The sequence below is a fragment of the Procambarus clarkii genome, chromosome 8 (genome assembly GCF_040958095.1).
Source record: "Procambarus clarkii isolate CNS0578487 chromosome 8, FALCON_Pclarkii_2.0, whole genome shotgun sequence".
In the NCBI taxonomy this organism is placed as follows: Eukaryota; Metazoa; Arthropoda; class Malacostraca; order Decapoda; family Cambaridae; genus Procambarus; species Procambarus clarkii.
This window is the reverse complement of record NC_091157.1, coordinates 42,580,657-42,601,616: the sequence shown is the minus strand read 5'-3', so window position 1 is coordinate 42,601,616 and position 20,960 is coordinate 42,580,657. Positions and strand designations below refer to the sequence as shown.

The window sequence follows — 20,960 nt, the reverse complement described above, 5'->3', positions numbered from 1 at the left end:
GATGAGGTTTCCTCGCTTTGATACAAGAACCCAAGTGTGGGCGCACCTGAGATTTATACAATTGAATTACCACCTTTTCCATAAAGTCAAGGGTACCTTGCAGTTACCTTGCAATAATTTCGGGGGCTCAACGTCCCCACTGCCCTGTCCTTGACCAGGCCTCCTAGTTGCTGAACTGGTCACCCAGGCTGTTGGACACAGCTGCTCGCATCCTAACATATGAATCATAGCCTGGTTGATCATGTATCCTTTGGAGGTGTTTATCGTGTTCTCTCTTGAACACTGTGAGGGGACGGCCAGTTATGCCCCTTATGTGTAGTGGAAGCATGTTGGATAGTCTCGGGCCTCTGATTTTACCTTGGAGAATTTCTGGGGCTTAGCGTCCCCGCGGCCTAGTCATGGACCAAGCCTCCTCGTTGCTGGACTGGTCAACCAGGCTGTTTGACGCAGCTGCTCGCAGCCTGATGTATGAATCACAGCCTGGTTGATCAGGTATTCTTTGGAGGTGCTTATCCAGTTCTCTATGAACACTGAGTGGTCGGCCAGTTATGCCCCTTATGTGTAGTGGAAGAGCGTTGAACAGTCTCGGGCCTCTGATGTTGATAGAGTTCTCTCTCAGAGTACCTGTTGCACCTCTGCTTTTCAAATGTGGGTATTCTGCACATCCTGCCATGCCTCCTGGTCTCGTGTGGTGTTATTTCTGTGTGCAGGTTTGGGACCAGCCCCTCTAATATTTTCTACGTATAGATTATTATGCATCTCTCCCGCCTGTGCTCAAGAGAATACAGATTTAGGCTCTTTAGTAGGTCCCAGTAGTTTAGATATTTTACCGAGTGGATTCTAGCAGTAAAGGATCTCTGCACGCTCTCCAGGTCAGCAATTTCTCCAGCTTTGAAAGGGGCTGTCATTGTGCAGCAGTACTCCACTCTAGAGAGCACTAGCATCTTGAAAAGTATCATCATTGGTATAGCATCTCTAGTGTGAAAGGTTCTTGTTATCCAACCTGTCATTTTTCTTGCAGTTGTGACGGCTACTTTTTTATGTTCTTTGAAGTTAAGGTCTTCCGACACGAGTACACCCAAAACCTTTACATTGCCTTTTCGTTCTATGTTATGATTTGACTGCGTTTATTACGTGGTTTCCGTTTTTATATTTTCATTTCTTCCCTAGTGCATGAGCTGGAACTTATCTACGTTAAACACTATATTATTTTCTGTACCCCATAGAAAGACTCGATTTACATCTGATTGGAGGTTTGCCGTGTCCTTTATGTTATCTACTCTCGTGGAAATCCTAGTGTCAACTGCAAAGGAAGATACAGTACTATAGAATGTGTCCTTGTCTATGTCCGATATGAAGATGAGAAATTTACTGGAGCAAGCACAGTACCCTGGGGGACTGAGCTCTTCACGGTTGATGGACGGGATTTTATTTTGTTGACTATTTCACATTGTTTTCTGTTAATCAGGAAATTATAGATACATCTGCCTATTTTTCTGGTAATTCCTTTTGAACACATTTTATGTGCAATAATGCCGTGGTCACATTTGTCAAAGGCTTTTGCAAAATCAGTGTAAACTACTTCAACGTTTTGGTTGTCTTCTATGGCATTTAGTGCCATGTCATAGTGGTCCAGCAACTGTGACAGGCAAGAGTGCCCTGTTCTGAAACCATGTTGTCAGGGGTTATGGAGATGCTGTGATTCCGTGTATGTATTTTGTGATCTTACTTCTTAGCACTCTCTCAAAGATTTTTATGATGCGAGATGTTAGTGCTATCAGTCTGTAATTTTTTGCCTTTGCCTTATTTCCTCCTTTATGGAGTGGTGCTATTTCTACTCTTTTTAGTATGTCAGGAATAATGCCAGTATCTAGGCTTTGTCTCCAAAGAATGTGAAGGGCCTGTGATAGTGGTTTTTTTACTGTTCTTGATGAATATGGAGCTCCAAGAATCAAGACCTGGAGCAGAGTGCATAGGCATACTGTTTATGGCTTCCTCAAAATCCAGTGGGGATAAGGTGATGTCTGATATATGGTTTGATATTGGTATCATATCCATGAAAAATTCATTTGGGTTATCAATCTTTAGTGAGTTTAGTGGCTCGCTGAAAACAGTCATACTGTTTCCTCAGTATCTTGCTCATTTCTTTGTTGTCATCAGTGAAAGTTTCATCTCCCTTTCGCAGGGGCCAGATACTAGATGTGGTTTTTTATCTTGATTTTGCATCGGAGAAGAAATATTTTGGATTTCTCTCTATTTCACTGTTGACCTTTTCCTCTCTTTGCTTCTTCTGAGTTTTGTATGATTCTTGTAGCTTTAGTTCAATTGTTTCTATTTCTCTACCTAATCTTCTTCGCCGTTCTTGAGAAAGGATGTGACTCTCAAGTTGTTCCGCGATTCGTTTTCTTCGCCTATAGAGGGAACGACGTTCCCGTTCCAGTCTGCATCTCTTCCTCTTTTTTTCTTAGGGGTATGCGGTTTGAGCATTTTTCTAGTGCTACTGAGCTTATTTTCTGGGGGGAGCCCCGTTGGCTCTCCGGAGCTATACAGGCTGATATAATAATGTCAGACTTTGGCATCAGTCATGTGTATGGAGTTCTTTGGGCCTACCGGGGACCACGAGCCAGAACCTGGCCCCCTCAGAGAGGCAAGAGAAGCAATCCCCCCCCCATTCCCTGCTATCTCCATTCCCCCATCCCACACCCCTCCCCATTACCTCCACTCCCCCAAATTCACAAGAGAGTCCGCCTGACTCAGAAGTGGATTTTCCTTCTACACCGTAACCCCTCTCCACCTCCCCATCGTCTCCTTCAAGCCAACAACAACTCTTCATAAGGTAAAGTATAATTGAAACAGTAAAGCAAAACATTTATAATAATTACAGGTATTATAATTACATTATAAAATTTCATGTTGATGTTTTTTGGGGGTGGAACGGATTAATTGTATTTCCGTTATTTTAAATGGGGAAATTCGTTTTGCAAGACGAGCATTTCACATGACGAGCTCGGTGCCAGAATGGATTAAATTCGTTAACCGAGGTTCCTCTGTATATACAGTATATGATTTGGTGTAACTGCTTGGAGGACACACATCATATTCAGGTACTGTATATATATATATGGTTTAGAGATTTAAAATAATCCAGCACATATAAAAGGCTTACATTTGCTTCCTCAGCCAATGTGGCCTTAGGCCTCCAGTAACCATCCCCAATCTTGAAAAAGAAATCCTGAGTGCCTCACTTTCCTTCTAGGGGCAGGGGCCTTAATAAAACAAATGAGGACCATTTTTGGCAACTCGTTTCAAAGTAGAGGATTTGGCTAACCCACAGGATTTAATCTTGTTTAAACAGGATCTTGAATCCTGGGTGACCCCTTACACAGAACACCTTAAATTTTTCATATTTGTTTGTACATAATTGTTATTTATTTGCACATAAATTCATTATATATTATGTTTATGTAAAAACATGTATAGTATCACTAGAAGGGGTATCTGGTTGTGCCTAGGTCTCTTCCTGCCATTGTCCCCTCCTCTTCCATCCTGCTTCCCTCCCTCATCCTTTTCCCCTTTTCCTACCCTCTAATCTCCCCCTCCCAGAAAATGATTATTAGAAAGCACTTTTAACAGCTGAACAACTAAATGGGAACACATCAAAATTTAGTTTTCATGAGAATCGCACAGGGTTCTCTATACATGCCAGTATTTCTTAAAGCATTTCACTTGGACCAACACTGACTTCCTTTGACACTTCTTTACCCACATGATTCACATTGAAAAGTTTGGTGAGACTAACCCCAAGCATCTGGCCCCCAACCTCACACACACATTCTATTTTATAGATATATATTTGCTATTGTAATGTACTATTTGTTTCAGATCTCATTCAGAGGAACCAAGGTGTGAAGAAACCTATACATTACGGCCACGCTCTGCTTCTGAGAACAATGTATCGCCACGTGTGGACTCAAATGGCAGGCCCAAAATTATTATTTTCCAGTCTTTTAATGATTTAAGAGAAAAACAAGGTGAAAGACCAAGTTCCACCACCACCACCTCATCAAGTGATAGAAGCCCAGTAATTGGTAGCGCTGAAGCTAGTCGAACATTTCTGGAAAAATTGGAAGAAAACAGACTGCCCATTCTCAACTGTGCTAGTAATTCTGACAGTGAAGAAATTACAATGATTGTCAATTCTACAGAGCTTTCAGATGAATACCATGACAAAGAACAAATCAGAAATTGTCAGAATAGAGCACACCTTAAAGAAGAAAAAAACCTACATTCTATTGGTATGACTGAGGGCAAAAAAAATCATGTTCAGAATTGTGGCATGCATCATCATCTACGGCTTCCAGAATCTAGAAGACAAGACATTGATGGTGTGAGTGATGGAGAAGAAGAAAGTGGAATGGGGGATTTAGAAATGCCAACAACAGACACAGACAGTTGGAACATCAACCAAGCTTTTAAACGACACCATTGTCCCTGTATGACTGATCAGGTATGACTTGAAATAATGAGTTTTCTAAAGAATGCTTAAGCCTTTGTGTGTCTGCTGATGTAAATATCTTTTTAAGAGTTTTATTTTTTTTAGGCTGCATAATTTTCTTTGCTAGTCCTTAATTGCTCCCTGGTGCATTGGCTCTGGTACTATATAATTATCAAGAAAACTAATCTCTGGACTTGCACACGTCTACCAATCACCAGGTCCAGAATCTGGTGTGCTTGTGGTGGTGAAGGGAGCATGAGGTTCTAAGATTGCCCCAAAACATAGTAAAACTGTCCAGAAAGCATAGACAAAGTAAAACAAACTATGTGTCTTGATTAGAGAGAGAAAAGATGGAAATAAGGGAACAGTAGTATCCAGCATCAAGAAACCATGTGCTAGTAGATAAGCGAACTACCAAGTGGCAGCTGAGGTCATCCTGGGGTCCAGCCTGCCTGCCTCTTGACACTATTCCTCTGCAAGGAAGGGCACTGTTTTTTGAGCTAAGCATGGTTACTGTTCTTTGGGACTTTTTCTGTGGGGAGCCCAGTGGTCTCCCTGAAGCTATCCAAACTGATATGTGCTATTTTAGTTTAGGGTCATCAGTCACAAGAGTCCTTACGCCTACTGTGAACCACTAGCCAGAACCTAGCTCACTCAGAGAGGCGCAGGGAGCAATGGCCTACAAGCACTTTAAATTTAAAGTATGTCGTAATTGCCATCGACCAGAGAAGCACCCAGAAAGATAGGCGAAACAAAACACACCACAATTTGGTGAAAATATCGACCGACGTCCAAAAAGAGGAAAAGAACTCCTCCATAAAGAAATAAACCAGCAACACTTCATCCAACTAGCACTCCTGCTTGTTAACGCTACATCGGGGAGAGGGGGAGCCGTTTCAAGTGAGCCAGCAGCCCACCACCTCAATTCTTGAACTGATGTGCTCGCGGTCAGCTTGGTCACCTCTAGCCTCGATATCTTGTTCTGGATTTTGCCCTCTGTGGCTGTACCAGCAGTGTGTGTGTGTGTGTGTGTGTGTGTGTGTGTGTGTGTGTGTGTGTGTGTGTGTGTGTGGTGTGGTGGCGAGGTGTTTTTGTGTACACGGAGCAACATGCACCAAGTGTGACCTTCCCTAGGTGCTCTGTAAGTCCTACCGTTGCATTTCAGAGTTATCTTCCCTTGGGCGTTCGGGAAGTACTTTTGTTTGAGGACTTTGTTGCTTGGGGTACGTTGAGGTACCCCGTTTTTTTTTTTTTTCTAGTGTTTTTGCTTTTTGTTATTGGAGGTGGTCTGCCTAGCTTCTTATTATGCAAGCCTAGGTTGTGTTGATGGTCCTCCTGTGTTGCCCCAGAGGTTTCACAGCTGCTTCTGGTGGTCAGTTAACCTGCTGACAGACAGGATTCTAATGTCTTGGCTAGCTCCAGTGCCTGGGCTTCCCGTAGGGCTTACTCACCCTTTGGGCCCTGGAAAACCCCAGTGGACTCGGGGGTACCATGAATGTATATTCAAAAGTCCTCTCTCGCCTTGTGCAATGTTAAAAGGTTTTTCGTTGCCCCTGCCTCAGGGAGACAATCATCTGTACTGCCTCCATCATTCTGCCTGTTGGGTCGGTGTCACCTACAACCCGAAGTCTTGCAGGACTTGTTCCCTGCTTGTGCTTCAATTTACCCATTCCCTGTCTGATGATCTTGGGGGTCAGACGGTTGCTGCATTGCATGCTCGATTCTCCTTATTGCAACGAGCCGAGTTGGTTACCCTGGTGGAGATCCCAGAGCTTCCCCACTTGGGTTTTAGGGAGTGAGATTTGGAGGCATTGGTCGCTTCGACCTTGGTTCCATTCACGCCCCCCACTTCCTTCCCAGGTGGGTGTGGTTCACCTTGCTCCTCTCCCCTCTGCTTCCGGCTCCCAAACATCTGAGGGTTTCGGAGTCGGAGCGGGGTTTAGCTCTGGTGGCTTCGGGGGCTGCCTCTTCTGATTCGGGCGCAGAGGTGATTAAGCTCTATTTTCCCGTTGGGGCTTCTGGGTCAACTTGGCAGACTCCATACTTTAAAGATTTTCTTGTGAACTCTGCCTTTTCTTCAGGCATGGTGGGTGTGGATGAGGCCTCTGCCCCGGGACCTGTATCTGGAGTTTCTGGGGCTCGGGGGGGCGGGAGTCTGCTTGGACTCCTTTTGACTGCTTGGGCCCTTGTTCCTTCAGGGCAGGAGTTATTGTTGCAGGGGAGTTGGTTTTCGTACCCTCCTTCCCCTGTATGAATTTGAGTTAGATGCAGTTACCTTTATTTTTCTGGGTGCTCTCTCCAGTCGATGGCAATTATGACAAACTTTAAATGTAAAGTGTTCATAGGCCATTGCTCCCTGCACCTATCTGAGGGAGCCTGGGTCTGGCTTGTGGGCCCTGTAGGCATAAGGTCTCCTGTGAATGATGACCCAAACTAATATAGCACATATGAGTTCAGATAGTTTCAGGGAGCCTCCGAGGCTCGCTCAGAAATTGGCGTTTCAATACATTCAATCCTGGTTTTTTATTGATAGGCATTTTTATATTGCTATTAAAAGCATACACAGTAGTTCATTTGACCATCATGGTGAGTTGTCTTGAGCTAAGGGCTGCTACTAATGTGGGCCTGAATTACTGTCTCCACTCGCTAATCCAGACAATATGTAAAGGACCCCCAGCCAGATTATCACATTTTCCGGATTAACGTATTTTTTCACCTGAGTCCAAAAGTGACCATTTCCAACTATTTTTATACCACAAACAACATAATTTGAATTGCTTTGCCACATATAATTATCAAATAATCAACTAGAAACCTCAACTTACCTTGTTGTTGTTCGTCTTCTTGATTGATGCTACACACATCTTGAAGGTAAAAATTCTTGACAATTTACGTAACCTATACTAACACAACACTAAAATTAACACTTAAAATTACTGTACAGTTCATTAAGCAAAGTTAGTTTTGACTGCCAGCTGCTGAAGCCTCACTGGTTGAAGGCACTTGGCTTGCCTGTGACGTCTCACTGGTTGAAGGCGCTTGGCTAGCCTATGATGCCTCACTTGATGAAGGCGCTTGATTTGCCTGTGAGACCTCACTGGTTAAAGGCGCTTGATTTGCCTGTGAGACCTCACTGGTTAAAGGCGCTTTGCTTGCTTTTCTTACCATATAAGAATAAAGTTTAGCTGGCCTTCTGTGTTCATTGGCCTGTTGTATGACCACGCTCTTTAGTTCACCTCAGGTACTGATACACGTTTCCAACTTCTGGATGAGCACAATTGGATGAAAAATTAACAGGGCAACAGAAGACATGAGCTAACTGTATTTTGTTGTCTGTGGTGTTGGTTCTTCACTGCCTTCTTCATCCTCCTCCTCTACGTTGACCTCACCAGTAATAACAGACTGGAGAATCTTGTCTTCACTCATCACACCATATCCTGGGTCATTAGCTTCTTTTTCAAGCCAATCAACCACATCCTGTCTTCCTAAGTTTTTGCCAGCATTTCTGAACATTCCATGGATTTCATCTGTAAATCCTTCAAAAATCATTTCTTATCCTCCTCATTGCTGACCGTAGACATGAGTTTTTTCCAGGAATTCTTCAAAGTCGATTCCTTTACTTCACTCCACACCTTGGCCCAGTTATAGATGACTTCCTTGATTGTAAAGCTCTTCAAATTCTCAAGTTTTTTTTAGCCCTGTTATCCACACACAGTTCCACATCTTCCAGAAGAGGAAAAAATCACCAAAACTTCGTTGAGCATTTTTTTGGTGTACAACCTCTTTGTGGCACAGATAACTCCCTGATCCATAGGCTGGATGAGAGGGGTTGTATTAGGAGGAAGTGCCATACACGTTATCTTGCCATCATGTGAGGTTAACGTGTCAATTCTGGGGTGGGCAGGCGCATTATCAAGCAACAGCAAAGCCCGAACAATGCTTGGCCTAACTTTGAGTTTAACTTAATAGTCATGAACTTCCCTGCAGAACACATCATGAAACCAGGAAAGAAAGCTCTCCTGTGTAAGCCATGCATTCTTTGAGTTATAATATTTCACTGGCAGTCTGTCCAAGCAATGATGCAAGGCTCTTGATTTCTTTGATTTGCCAACAATTGCATACGTGATTGTCTGTGCCTTCGGCATTCGCACACATCAAGGCCGACAGCCTGCCCTTGTTGACCTTACGGCCTGGCACACAACTCTCACTCCTCATAGCTAGAGTTTTTTCTGGTAAACTCCTCCAATACAGACCAGTTTCATCAGCATTATAAATTTGATAAGAATATAAATTATTTGACAAAATGTATGTTCTTAATTTATGTTTAAATGGTTCTACACTGCTTGTATCTGCACTCAATTTTTCACCAACAATTTTCCTCTTCACAATATTGTGCCTCCCTTTGAACCTTGCAACCCACCCTTCACTAGCTTGGAAATCCTTTATTCCAAGGCTTTTTGCAAACCTGCTTGCAGCATTTTGTATTTCTGGGCCGCAAATTGTCACACCAACTGTGCGGTGCTGAGCAAACCACTTGTACACAGCCTCATCCAACTGTACATGCGTTGAAGTTTTCAAAGTTCTTTTACCACACCCTCTGCTAGTGCTTGCACCTTCACTCTCGCTGATTGAAATGTATTTCAGGTATTGCTCTTTTTGTTTCCTTATATCAGAAACAGTACTAGTCCCTATATTAAATTCCTTGGCAACACCTGAAGTCGACCGGCCATTTTCACAAAGTTATATAACACGTAACTTGTCTTTAATTGTTAGGGTAACCTTCTACCTCTTAACACCTCCAGAACAATTGATGCTGCTACCAGACATAGTTTTGGCCAAAAATGTTCAAAGTTACTATGGAAACAAAAAGTTATTTAAAAAAATATTTCACTAATGGCGCGGCACTATGGTATAACACGAGTGACGGGAGCACATGGGCTGTTTGGCTTGACCCGGCCTAGACAGGTCCATGTGGGGCAAGCAGGCACATTACGTAGGCTGCCAGATGGAAAAAAACTCAATATTTTTTAAGCAAACTTCAGCCTGTGCAAATTGTTTTTAGGAAACTTGTATATTTGTTATTACATAATTATTTCTTTTGTTTCTGAATGCGATGAATTGTTCTAAAATCAATGGTAATTGCTGTACTGTAGTGTGTAGGCCCCTCCACATTCCCCTTATCCCGCAGGCGGTCCCTCCCAATGCTCCGCCCTCTCTCCCGACACCCCCCTGCCCACCCAACCCCCCTCCTACACCATGCGCCTAGAGCCACAGCCGTATGGGATTAATACAGTATGGCCCGCCGCCTGGCTTTCTGATCCGGACAATTCACCGCTTGTCCGGCTGACTGTCCGGATAGTGTAACATCGGCAGCAAGTTAACCGGCTCAGATTTTTTATCCGGCCAAACACACTCTGGTCTGGCTTCCATGGACACTTTGGCTGGATGGTGGGATAACTTTATCCGGCCACGATTTTGGCCGGATAAGGGTGTTTTCCGGATGGTCGGATTCCGGTTTAACGAGTGTCTACAGTATTCATTTATGATCTTATGGTTTCTTTTATTAATTTTTTTATGAGCAGAGAATTTATTTCTCATAAGAAGTTTAGATTATAAATTGGATTTAGACGAGATTATTAATGGCTTTCACCAATAGTTGATATTTTCCACACACGTCAGCTAGCCAGGTTGAATGTTTGGGAAGATAACAAAGGGACACAGCAAAATAGGCATTTCATTACATTCACAGCTGATTTTGTCCATTAATATTAAATTATGTATTGATTAAATTTAATCTAATCCCTAAATACTTTTAATATTAGAGCCTTTACCCACAGGTGTCTGATGCCAATATAAATCACCTTGGTTGCCGCTCCCCTCATAAAATGTCTGGTGTGGCTGCTCAGAGAAGTTCATGCAACTCTTCTTGTGAAAGTGATGCTGAACAGAGCCCGTCCCCTCAGTATTCCAAAGCAAAGGTAACCTTTAAATACTACCTCCTTCTACAGTTTGATTACTTGTACCTTTTGGGTTTTAATTATTTTAATGTAATGATTTTATGGCCCATTTGATTTGTTAACTATTTGTAGATATGAGCACCTCAATGTAGTGCTTTTAAGTACTATAGTTGTGCCATTGAAGAGTTAATGAAAATTTAACCTAAATTCAATAAACAAATTTTGTCATGTTCTTGCCATGTATGCGTACAAAATTTAATTAAAGGTCTAAACTCAGTTTTAGTAAGAATAATGCTATCTTTTCAAAGAGCATTCACGATACATCCACTTTTGTTGTATATATTAAAAGTGGTTATAAATCTGAAATATTTCTGAATTGGTTTCTTATGGTAATTATCCTATGACTTAATTTAGCAAAGAATCTATGCAATGTTAAAGTAGCTGGTATCTGGTCAAATGCTAGTAAGTGTCTGGCTGTTGGGGGGAATACAAAAACTGCACTATAGTGCCTTCACTGCTGGATGGAACAAAACCACAAATATTCCTGAAGCGCTTCAAATATATTCCAATAACGTGTTTAAATGTGAAATATATCTAATATGGCGGTAATATAAAACCCTTACAATGGCAATTTAATACAATGAAATGTTTCTTGAAAAATGTATGGGTCATACAGTACTATTAAAGTTTGATTTACTGTATATACTTTTGATTATGGTTTTTCTTTATGATAATTTTATACGTGAAGTTGAGTTTTCACTGTTGAGTGCATCTGAAGCATTATGCATTAATGTACATATAACGGGCATCTAAATACTTAATGAGCCTTATTTATATAACTGGTAATGATGTCTTTCCAGCATTCAGAATTTGAGTGGACAGGAATAACATCAAACAGTGATGACCTTAGCTACAGCAGTGAGAGTGAGGGAGGTTGGGATGACAATGAAGAGTCCGATCAAACGTTTCACTGTTCTGAGGCGTTAGACTGGAATATCCAGGGATCTCCTGCAGCAATCATAACCTCAACATCTAACATGTCTGTTAAAGGTGATGTAAAATATATGTAAATAATCACTTATTGGTTTCAAGTTTCAGTAGTCATTTTTATTAAGTACTGTATTGATAATCTGTACAGTAGTTATTTTTACAGTTAATAATAATTTTCCTACCAAACTTGGTATTAAAATTATCTTTTCCTCCTATGATTTTACACTAAATATCCCCTGTAGGGCTATTTTATGGTTTTGCTATATTTCTTCAACTATTTTTAATTTTGTTGAATGCTTCACCAACACACAAACTAAAATACTGTAATGACTGTATTTGGCTGTAAATTTGAGACTTTCAGCTTTGCATCATATTGCGTGCTGCATGTTTTAAATATAAACCTTCCCTGGATGCCTACTGTAAAAAACAATTTAATATTTTTAAGTTTTCACATTTGGCTGCTGCTTTTTTAAAGTCTGTGTTCTTGGACATATGGCACAGTGCTACAGACAATTTTCAATCATCCATGCAGGGGTCATAATGTGTCAAGGAGGTCACCAATGAATATTCAATCCCATCCAGAAATGAAAGTAATTTTTTTTTTTTTTCACAAAATTTTTATTCCTTCCATACCTGGAGCGTACCTGGAGTGAGTAGAACTACTACTCGGGGAGTAATAGTTCTATTCTCCGAGCCCAGCCTGGTGCCAGGCTTCCAAATTCTCATTTGTGATCATATGTATCGGCCAAAGAGGGCTCTTACCAACTACTACTGGCTGGGCTTCCTGGTCTAACCTGCCACTCACCCCGAGATTAGAGCACATCATTCCAAGGTTCATTAACCTAAGCTAGCTCACATACGCCCTGACTTTCATCCTGGTGTGTTATTTGATGACTAGAATCTCAAAATTTAAACGGTTTTATCTATATCTTTCAAACCATATCTTTAGCTTTATGGGTCATATTTATGTCATGCTCAGTGACGTTGGTACAGTTGGGTTTGTAAAGTAGTTTGTCTTGGCATGGGGTGAGTGGGCGGGCTTTGTGTATATACTTATTTTATGACCACAAGTTTCTCTCATTTCATTCTCATTACTGCCCTCATTTTTCTGTCAGAAAATTTGTCATCTATATCAGAAGTCTCCCTCTCTCTCTCCTCCAGCATGTATAATTTTTCAGAACAACCTCTTGATGGACTCTGTCTAAAGCATTATTTAAATCCTGATTAATGCAGTGAACCCAACCATCTCTTTCCTGTAGGAACTCTGTGGTTCTGTCACAGAAACTAAGTAGATTTGTTACACAGGATCTTCCTGATGAAAAATCATACTGTCTTATGAGTTTATGAAGATCTTATGAAAACCATAATGTCTTATAATTATATTTCTCTCCGGGTGTTCTACTGATTTGGTTTTAATGATTTTTCCATTGTTTTGACTACTATGCTTGTCAACAATGCAAATCTATAATATAGAGGGTCTTTACTGCTACCATTTTCGTAGGTGTGAACTATGTTATCCTTTTTTCATATATCTGCACACAAAGATGACTGAAAAATCAATTGAAGTGGAATGCTGAGGTGAGATGCACATTCTCTGAGAATCCATGGTGAAACTCCATCTGGGCCAACTGCTTTGTTCTTACTTAGCTCTTTGAGCATTTTTTCCACTTTGTCTCAAGACACCTCTATGTATTTTAGGTATTCTCTAAAATTCATATTGTGTCTGGTTCTCAGAAAACTTTATCTTGCACAAACACACACTCTGGAACTGTTCATTTGGTGTTTCACACATTTCCTTTTCATTTTCCATGAATCTCTTTCCCATTCTCAACCTCTGAATGTTATTCATTACCAACAATTTGCTTTTAACAGGCCTGGTTCTGTTTACATTTTTCTTCTTTCCCTTCCTCAAAATTTCTTTCGTCTTCTCTTCTCTTCTCTCTGCAGTGTAATTGTTTCTTCTTTGTGTTGCAGGTATGTTCGAGGGTTTGGCCTCTTCCTATATTCATTCCATATTTTTGTGCTTTATTCTCTAGCCCTCTTGCAATTCCTGATGAACCATTCCTGTTTTCAGTACAGTAGTCTGTATTCCCAAATAGTTATCACAACTTTGCTGATCCAAAAACTCCTGCAGAAATTTAAATTTCATCTTTAAATTATATGTTGATTTAGATAATTTTCTTATCACAGCCTGACTTGGGACAGCCTTCTCTAGTTAGTGCCTGGCCTATAAGACTGTTTGTCTTTGTGGCTCACTGGACCACATAGCCTTTACAGTCTGGTTGATCCAGTAACTTCAGCAAATACTTTTCACAGGTCCATCTTCAGTGCTTTCTCTACTATTCTTTCAGCAATTATGTAGTTCTTATATTTTCTGTTGGGATTTTGAAGAATAGTAGACCTTGAATGCCCTGAATATGTTTGTAATGTAGGTTTATGTATACATGTTTGGGTGTGAAGGCTCAAAGAGTTTAGTGTTTTTTATGTTTATTTAATATAGTCTTGGTTACAGCAGCTGGATGTTGAAAAAGTAATGACGTGTTGTGGTAGCGGAGACAAGGCCTGGAGCAGAGAGCTTGAGCGAGGCTGGGGATAGACAGCTCAAATGTGGGGCAAGAGCATAGCGCTCGAATGCAGGGTGAGACCATAACATTTGAATGCGGAGTGAGAAGCATAGCGCTCGAATGCAGGGTGAGAGCATTGCACTCGAATGAACAAATGAATGATTTGTTCATTTGATGCATCACACTATTGTGATTTGTGTGTGTAATAAAGTAAGGGCGAAGAGGTAGAACAGCTTATTGACAAGAGCCTGGGTGCACGAGGAAATTGTGTAATACCCTGGTTTGTGTCTCGGAGAGACTGCAGGATCCATGTGAGGGCAGATGAACTCCCAGTTGCAATTCTTTTACCATGTCATGGCACAGTCGATTAAGGCACGTCTGGGATCCTCTCAAGACGTTGGTTCGAATCCTCATCACTGCCCTTGTGGATATGTTCATTTGATGCATCACGCTATTGTGATTTCTGGGTGTAATACTTCTGTTTGTGCCGCCCGGTCACGGGTATTACGCTTCCATTCTTGGTGGCTTATATGTCATGCTTCTCCTGATTTGCGAAGCCAATATTGCATGTTACCTTTTGGTGGTCTTGAATAATGTCTGTACCCTTGGGAAGTAATATCAATTGTAATTAGTGCATATAGGATAAGTGTAGAACTTCTTGGGATTTGGAATTCTTATAGATTGGTTATGTAGAATTAACAGGCACATCTAATTACCTGCATTGAAACTTCTGATAAAAATGAGTCTGAAAATGGGCATTTACAAATTTTGGTAAATTTTGGTCTGCAAATGGACTCTGATGAAAATCGGTCTTTTCCTTAACAAAACTTTAATGACAATAGTCTCAGAAAATGGTCTTTTTGCATAATTTCTGTCTTACACTCTTAACCACCGTGCTGCACCGAGTTTGTGAAATTCCCCCGGTGCGCATGAAATAAAGTGTACCCAAAAAATTATTTTTTCTTCGTAAAATGATAAATTCCCTTCCCTGAACATGTCTATGTAAAAAATAAATACCAAAGTCCACTTACTTTGGCTGTGAGGATGTGGACAAGGTGCGCTGTGACGTCATCAGGGCCTGGTCGCCCGTGCATGAATCGCCCAGACACGGTAGCGCGGGCCATTCAAGCACCGGTGTTGCCACAAATATATTTTCAATTATTTGTTCTATGTATTTCCAATGTGGTTTTATTTGTATTTTTTATTGTATATGATGCATATTTGTGTCCTTTACAATATGTATACAGTAGAACATTCATAATGTTCCATGGAACTGTGATTACATGTGTCAGTAATGTGTCCACAATAAATGTTTATTGTCGCAATATTATTTGTTAAAAATTCACTAAAATTACAATATGTACAGTTCACACACTATTTACACAGTTAACACACTGTATTACACACTCAGTACTTCGGAAGTGAGTAATAATCAACGAAATAGTCCATGATGCACAGCACGACTTTGCTCACGTTGCAATAAGTACAGATAAATTTTCGCTTCCCGTTTCTTCATTCTGTGTGCTTGCAAATAATGCACTCACATACACCCTTGGGTTTAGTACTTGTAGGTAGTATGTAGCCAAGCTTGTAAAGCATAAGGTAGTATTGAAAAGATTATAAGAAAAGATCAATTTGTAAGGTAGTCTTGAAAAGATCGCTTTGTATAGTCCCACACAGGAAGAGATTCGGCTTGCCTCAAAGAGTGTCCGTCAGTCAGGAAGAGATTCGGGTATTCTTGAAAATATCTATGGAAAATACCACCATGGAAGCCGCTAACACTGTTCATCTATGCTACTTGTATCAGATGCATCATCACTGAACGCAGAAAGCGAATTCATCTGTGTATCATTTAAATAAATTAGAGATGGCATAATATTACAAGGGTGACGCTCAGAGCTACAACTGGATACGCTCGCTGTATCATCCTCATAGGTGCTGTATCACTTGCATCCGACCTTCGTGTTTGGTCCTTATTGCGCCTAGCTTCACCAATATTATGACCCTTATGTTCTTCAAACAATAAGGTTTGAATTTCACCTACGGAGCGTTATCTTTCAACACTGCGTCAGACAGGTGTTTGGGAGCCAGAGGCGCATGCGCAACCCATGGTTGCTCATTCAGTACTAACCCAGCCAGCAGCCCTAGGGCATTGTGGGAATTTTTTCCAAGATGGCTGCCTCTCACTGGAGGTCCTAAGAGTCCATTTCGTACACAACCAACTTCGTACACATTTAAAATGGGTACAGAAAAATCAGTTTTCTGTGGGGAGCCCCTACGGCTCCCTGGAGCTTATCGGGCTAATGTGTGTTATGTTAGACCGGGACATTAGCTAAGGAGTTCAGACCTACCAGGGACCAGCGCCAGAACCTGGCCCCTTCAGAGAGGTTTCAGGGAGCAATGGCCCTGGAAAACCCCATATGGTTGGGGGTTTTCCTTATCTGCCATCGACCGGGGTTAGGCACCCAGAAAGGTAGGCGTAACAAAACAAACCCCACATGGTAAGAAACTACAACAAAAACCGAACAGAGAGGTAGAAAACTCCCTACAATCCCAAGGAAACAAGCAAACAAGCAAACATCACACTTTACTGCCGCGCCGATCGTCCGCGCAGCCCTCCCCACCCCGGGAGGGGGAGGGGGGAGCCCCGGACCTACCGCGCCGGCTGCCAAGCTCCAGTTCGTTCGCTAATGTCAACCGGGATTGACGCTTCTCTGGCCTCAGTTTCCTAGGCGGTGTTTGCCTTGTGTGGCGTTCACTGCCGTGTGTTGTGGTGTGCGGTGGCCAGGAGTACTTCATCAGTGCCGGGGCTGCATGTGCTTAGTGGCTGACTTCCCTAAGCGCCCTGTGAGTACTGCCCTTGCGTTACAGGGTTATCTTCCCTGGGGCGTTCGGGAACCATTCCCGTAGAGGTTCTTGCTGCTCGGCATTTGCCTCGCCCTTGGGGCCAGCTGGGGCTTGGGGCCCTTGTTTGGCCCTGGGTAGGGATTGGTATTGTGCTGGTTAGGGCGTCAAGGTGTTGCGCAGCCTGCCACCTAAGCGGCGGCCGGTTTCTGTTGCCTCTGGAGACGGTGTACTTTTGCAGGGTTTTTCTTTTGTTTTTCATTTTCTTGCCTGGTGGGGGTCTGCCTAAGGTGGTTATAGTTCCACTGGTAGTGTTTGGCGGCCCTCTGCTAGGCCCCCGTGCTTGTACACGTCTCAGGGGTTTTCAGTGCTATAATCTACCCTCTTGTTATGTTTGGGTTTCTTAACCGGTTAGCAACACCTTGCCCGGGCTTCCCGTAGTTGTTACCCTACGGGCCCTGGAAACCCCTGTCTGGGCTCGGGGGACCATTGAATGTGTCTTCCGGGTTCCAACCCGTCTTGAACGGGATCGTTGGTTGCTGTTCCCTTGTCTCCGGGTGACAGTCGCCATTTTTACCTCCGTCATGCTGCCTGTTGGGTCCCTGACACCTTGACCCGGAGTCTTGCGAGTGATTCTCTGCTTGTTCTCCAGTACTCTGCTGATGTTATTACTGTTCAGAGTACAGGCGGCATCCATGTTGCAAGCTAGGTTAGGTTGCTGCAACATGCTAGGTTGGTTTCCCACTCGAATGCCCGTGGCCGCCCCGTTTGGTTAGGTGCTGCTCGCCCCTTTCTCTCCATGTTCCCGGCTCCGGACCGTCTGCGGGTTTCGGGGTCGGGGCGGGATTCAGTTGCGGCAGAGACTCGGGCGGTTTTCGGGGATGCCCCGTTCGGGTTGGGGACGGAGGTTTGAGCCTGTGCCTCCTGCCAAGGCTTCTGGGTCTTACCAGCGGCCCTTTCTTGTTGCCTTTCCCATGGACTCTTGCTTTTCTTTAAGGGCGGAGGGCTTGGAGGACGGCTCTGCCCCGGGGCCTCTGTTGTTGGTTCCCGGGGCTGTGGGGGTTGCCTGCTAGCAGTTCTGGGGCGGTTTTGCCCCTTCAGGGGTTTTTCTGCTGTTGGGCGTCGTTTTTCGCCCTTCCAGTCTGCTAGCTTCCCACATTTGCTGGCGTGTTTTTGTGTATTAAGCGTCAGTCACAGCCCCTGCTGGCGGCCATTTTCGTCTGCCGGTTTCACGGCGTGGCCACCAGGGCGGCGTTGCGGTTTGTTTACATGCGTCTGGGTGTGCGAGCGAGCGTCTCTGGTGAGTTTTCAAAAAATTTGCAGGGTTTTTGTTCTCCTGTTGTCGTTTCTTGGTTTTTCTGGTGTTTCTTGCCATTGCCTGTTCCTCTGGGAACGTTTGGGTGTTGAATTTGGGTCTGAGCCTCTGGGTTTAGGCTCAGTGCCCCTGGCTGGTATGCTTGCTCCCACACCTTGCCCCTCGGTTTTCGGTCTGTTGGGACCGTTTTCCCTGGGCGTTCTGCTGGGGTCTGTGCTTTGCCTTTTAGTGGTGTTCTCCGCCGGCAAATGTGGTGGTTTGGGCTCCCCCTGGTTCGATTCTGGGTTCCTTTGGGTTCCTTGGTTTCGTTCTGGAGGTTTCTTCCTCTTGGGCCCCCTTTTGTGGGTTCAGGGGACTTTGTTTCCTCGTGTGACCCGGTTCTGCCTTTTGGGGTTCCGGGGTCTTCCTGGCTTGCAGACTGAGCTTTTTGGGTCTTGGCACATGTTGTGGTTGTGCTGGGACTTTGTGGTTTTGCTGTCGAGGTGGGCCTTTTGATGCAGTTTTGTGCCTTTTTTGCCTGGCCGGCGTAGTGCTCTTTGCCCCTAGTCGGCGGCTTGTGCTTTTGCAATATATGTCCTCACCTAGTTGTGCTTGTGGGGGTTGAGCTCTGGCTCCTTGGTCCTGCCTCTCAACCGTCCGTCAACAGGTGTATCGGTTCCTGTGCCTCTTGGGCTCTGTCATGTCTACATGTGACAGTGTATGGGGGTCAGCCTCGTTACTTGTGTGAGGAGTCGCCACATTACTTCTTAGTGCTTTCCCGTTCCCATTCTGACACTCAAAAAAAAAAAAAAAAAAAAAAAAAAAAACTTTAATTCTATCTGTGGCTCTTTTGGGTACTCAGTTTCCACCTGTGTCCCCTAGTGCGTGTGCCCCTTGTGTTACATAGCCTGTCCTTCTCAACCCTGTCGATTCCCTTGGGTATCTTGTATGTGGTGATCAGGTCTCCCCTCACTTCCTCTTCCAGCGAAGTGTGGTTTCATTCCCGTAGTCTCTCCTCATGACTTCGGTAGTGTACTTTTTCTTTCTGAAGGGGTTCTGTTCCCTTCTCTGTTGACTGGGCGCTGGGGGAGCAGCTTGCTCTGTTGCCTCTCGCTTGGTCCCGCTGTTGGTGGGCGCTTTGGGTTGTCTTCCGGCCTTGCTGGCGTTGGAGGACGGCTTCTCCCCCTTGGGGGGGGTTCAGAGCTGGCGGGGTGGGCTTCTTCCCTGCGCTTCGTCATTTCCTCTTCGTGGGTGCGTGGGGCGTGGTCGATCCGCCCCATCCTTCTGGGCTTCCCGTCTGCTCTTTGCAGTCATGAGCTTTTCCCGTCTGCTCTTTGCAGTCGTGAGCTTTTCCAGTCTGCAGTTCTTCTGGACTACTTCCGTCTGCGCCCTGGATCCTCTGCCCTGCTCGGAGAACTGTTGTCTCCTGTTCGGATTCTGTTAGGGCAGGGTGCATGGATGGTGGGCCTGGACCTCCAGGTCACTTCTTGGCACGTTCCTCTCCAGTTTTTCTGGGGCTAGCATGGTTGGTATTTACCTATGTGTACTTACCTAAGTGTAGTTACAGGATGAGAGCTACTCTCGTGGTGTCCCATCTTCCCAGCACTCTGTCATATAATGCTTTGATTATAATTGTCATAGTCATATAATGATTGTCATATGTCATAATATGTCTTCATATGATTGTCATACAATGCTTTGGTGGTGGGGCTTCAGGTTTGCTGTTTTTATTGCATTCCCTATTTTGTGAAGGGCACTTTGTATACTCTTTGCATCTTTACCGGATCTTAGTGCCCTGTCTGCGTCTGAGATTCGGTGTCTGCCCTACCTCGACGACTGGCTGGAGTGGGCTCCCAGTCAGTCCGCTTGTCTGCTCGCCAGGGGTTGGTTCTTTCCAGATCGCTGGGTTTGGTTTCCTGGTGATCTGGAGGTTTTACCTTCTGTTTCCGTCCCGGGTTCGGACCTGGGCCTTGTTTCAGGCTCTTGGGCCCCTCATTGTCTTCCCTCCAGAAGTGTTACTGTGGCTGTGGTCCCGCCTTTGTCTGTTCAGGAGGGGGTCCCGGGTTGCTCAGCGGTTGCTTGGGCGGTTGTGCGGGAGTTTGCACTTCGGCGTGCTTGTCTGCCCGCGGAGTCGGGTTTGGCTCCGGCGTCGGTTGGTTCCTACGGAGACTCCACTTCCGCCTCTTGCATTCCTTGGGTTCCTCTGGGGATCTGGTGTTGGTGCTGCGTCACCAGCTTCCTCTTTGGGGTTTTCGGGGTTCCGTGCCTTGGCGGCTCCCCGAGCCTTTGCTCGATGTGTTCACGGACGGGTCGTCTCTCGGCTGGGGCTTTGTGACCAGTGCTCACCAGGTCGGCCGAGGTTGATGGAGTCTGTCTGTCCGTCGGGCTCACAGCCCGGTTCAGGTGTTCATGGCTGTCTGGTTTGCGCTTCGGAGGGTTTGGGTCACTAGGTACTCTACCATTCAGCTCTGTTTGGACTGTTCTCTGGTGGTTCTTGCCGGAACCACAGGGGGTTTGGTTAACCGTGTGGTTCGTGTCCGGGGTGTGTCCTGCGTCCTGGTGGACAGCCGTCTCGGTTCATTCCTCTTCGTGGGTTGGCCAGTCGTCGCCGATTCGTTTTGTTGGCTCTGTTGGGCTTATGGACTCCTGGCCATGGACGTCTTCGGGTCGGCGTGGTCTAGGCGTCGCCCGTTTTGTGGCGCCCTTCCCACCTGCGAGGACTTCACGGTGGAGGCTTTCGGCAGGCCTGGTCGAGGTGGGGGGTACCTGTACCTCTTCTCCCGGTCCAGCTGTTGCTTCGGGTTCTGGCTCAGTTG

General features: G+C 44.4%; 1 protein-coding gene across 6 annotated transcripts in view; it reads left to right on the top strand.

Annotated features, from left to right (window-relative positions):
* The window catches only part of phtf (putative homeodomain transcription factor), a 97,282-nt gene that overhangs the window by 17,717 nt on the left and 58,605 nt on the right, over nucleotides 1-20,960 (top strand). For all 6 annotated transcript variants that reach the window (XM_069317688.1, XM_069317672.1, XM_069317691.1 and 3 more), the window contains 3 exons: nucleotides 3,883-4,507; nucleotides 10,333-10,473; nucleotides 11,313-11,502. In XM_069317688.1, coding sequence (XP_069173789.1) covers nucleotides 3,883-4,507; nucleotides 10,333-10,473; nucleotides 11,313-11,502 — 956 coding nt within the window. The remainder of the gene's footprint in view (nucleotides 1-3,882; nucleotides 4,508-10,332; nucleotides 10,474-11,312; nucleotides 11,503-20,960) is intronic.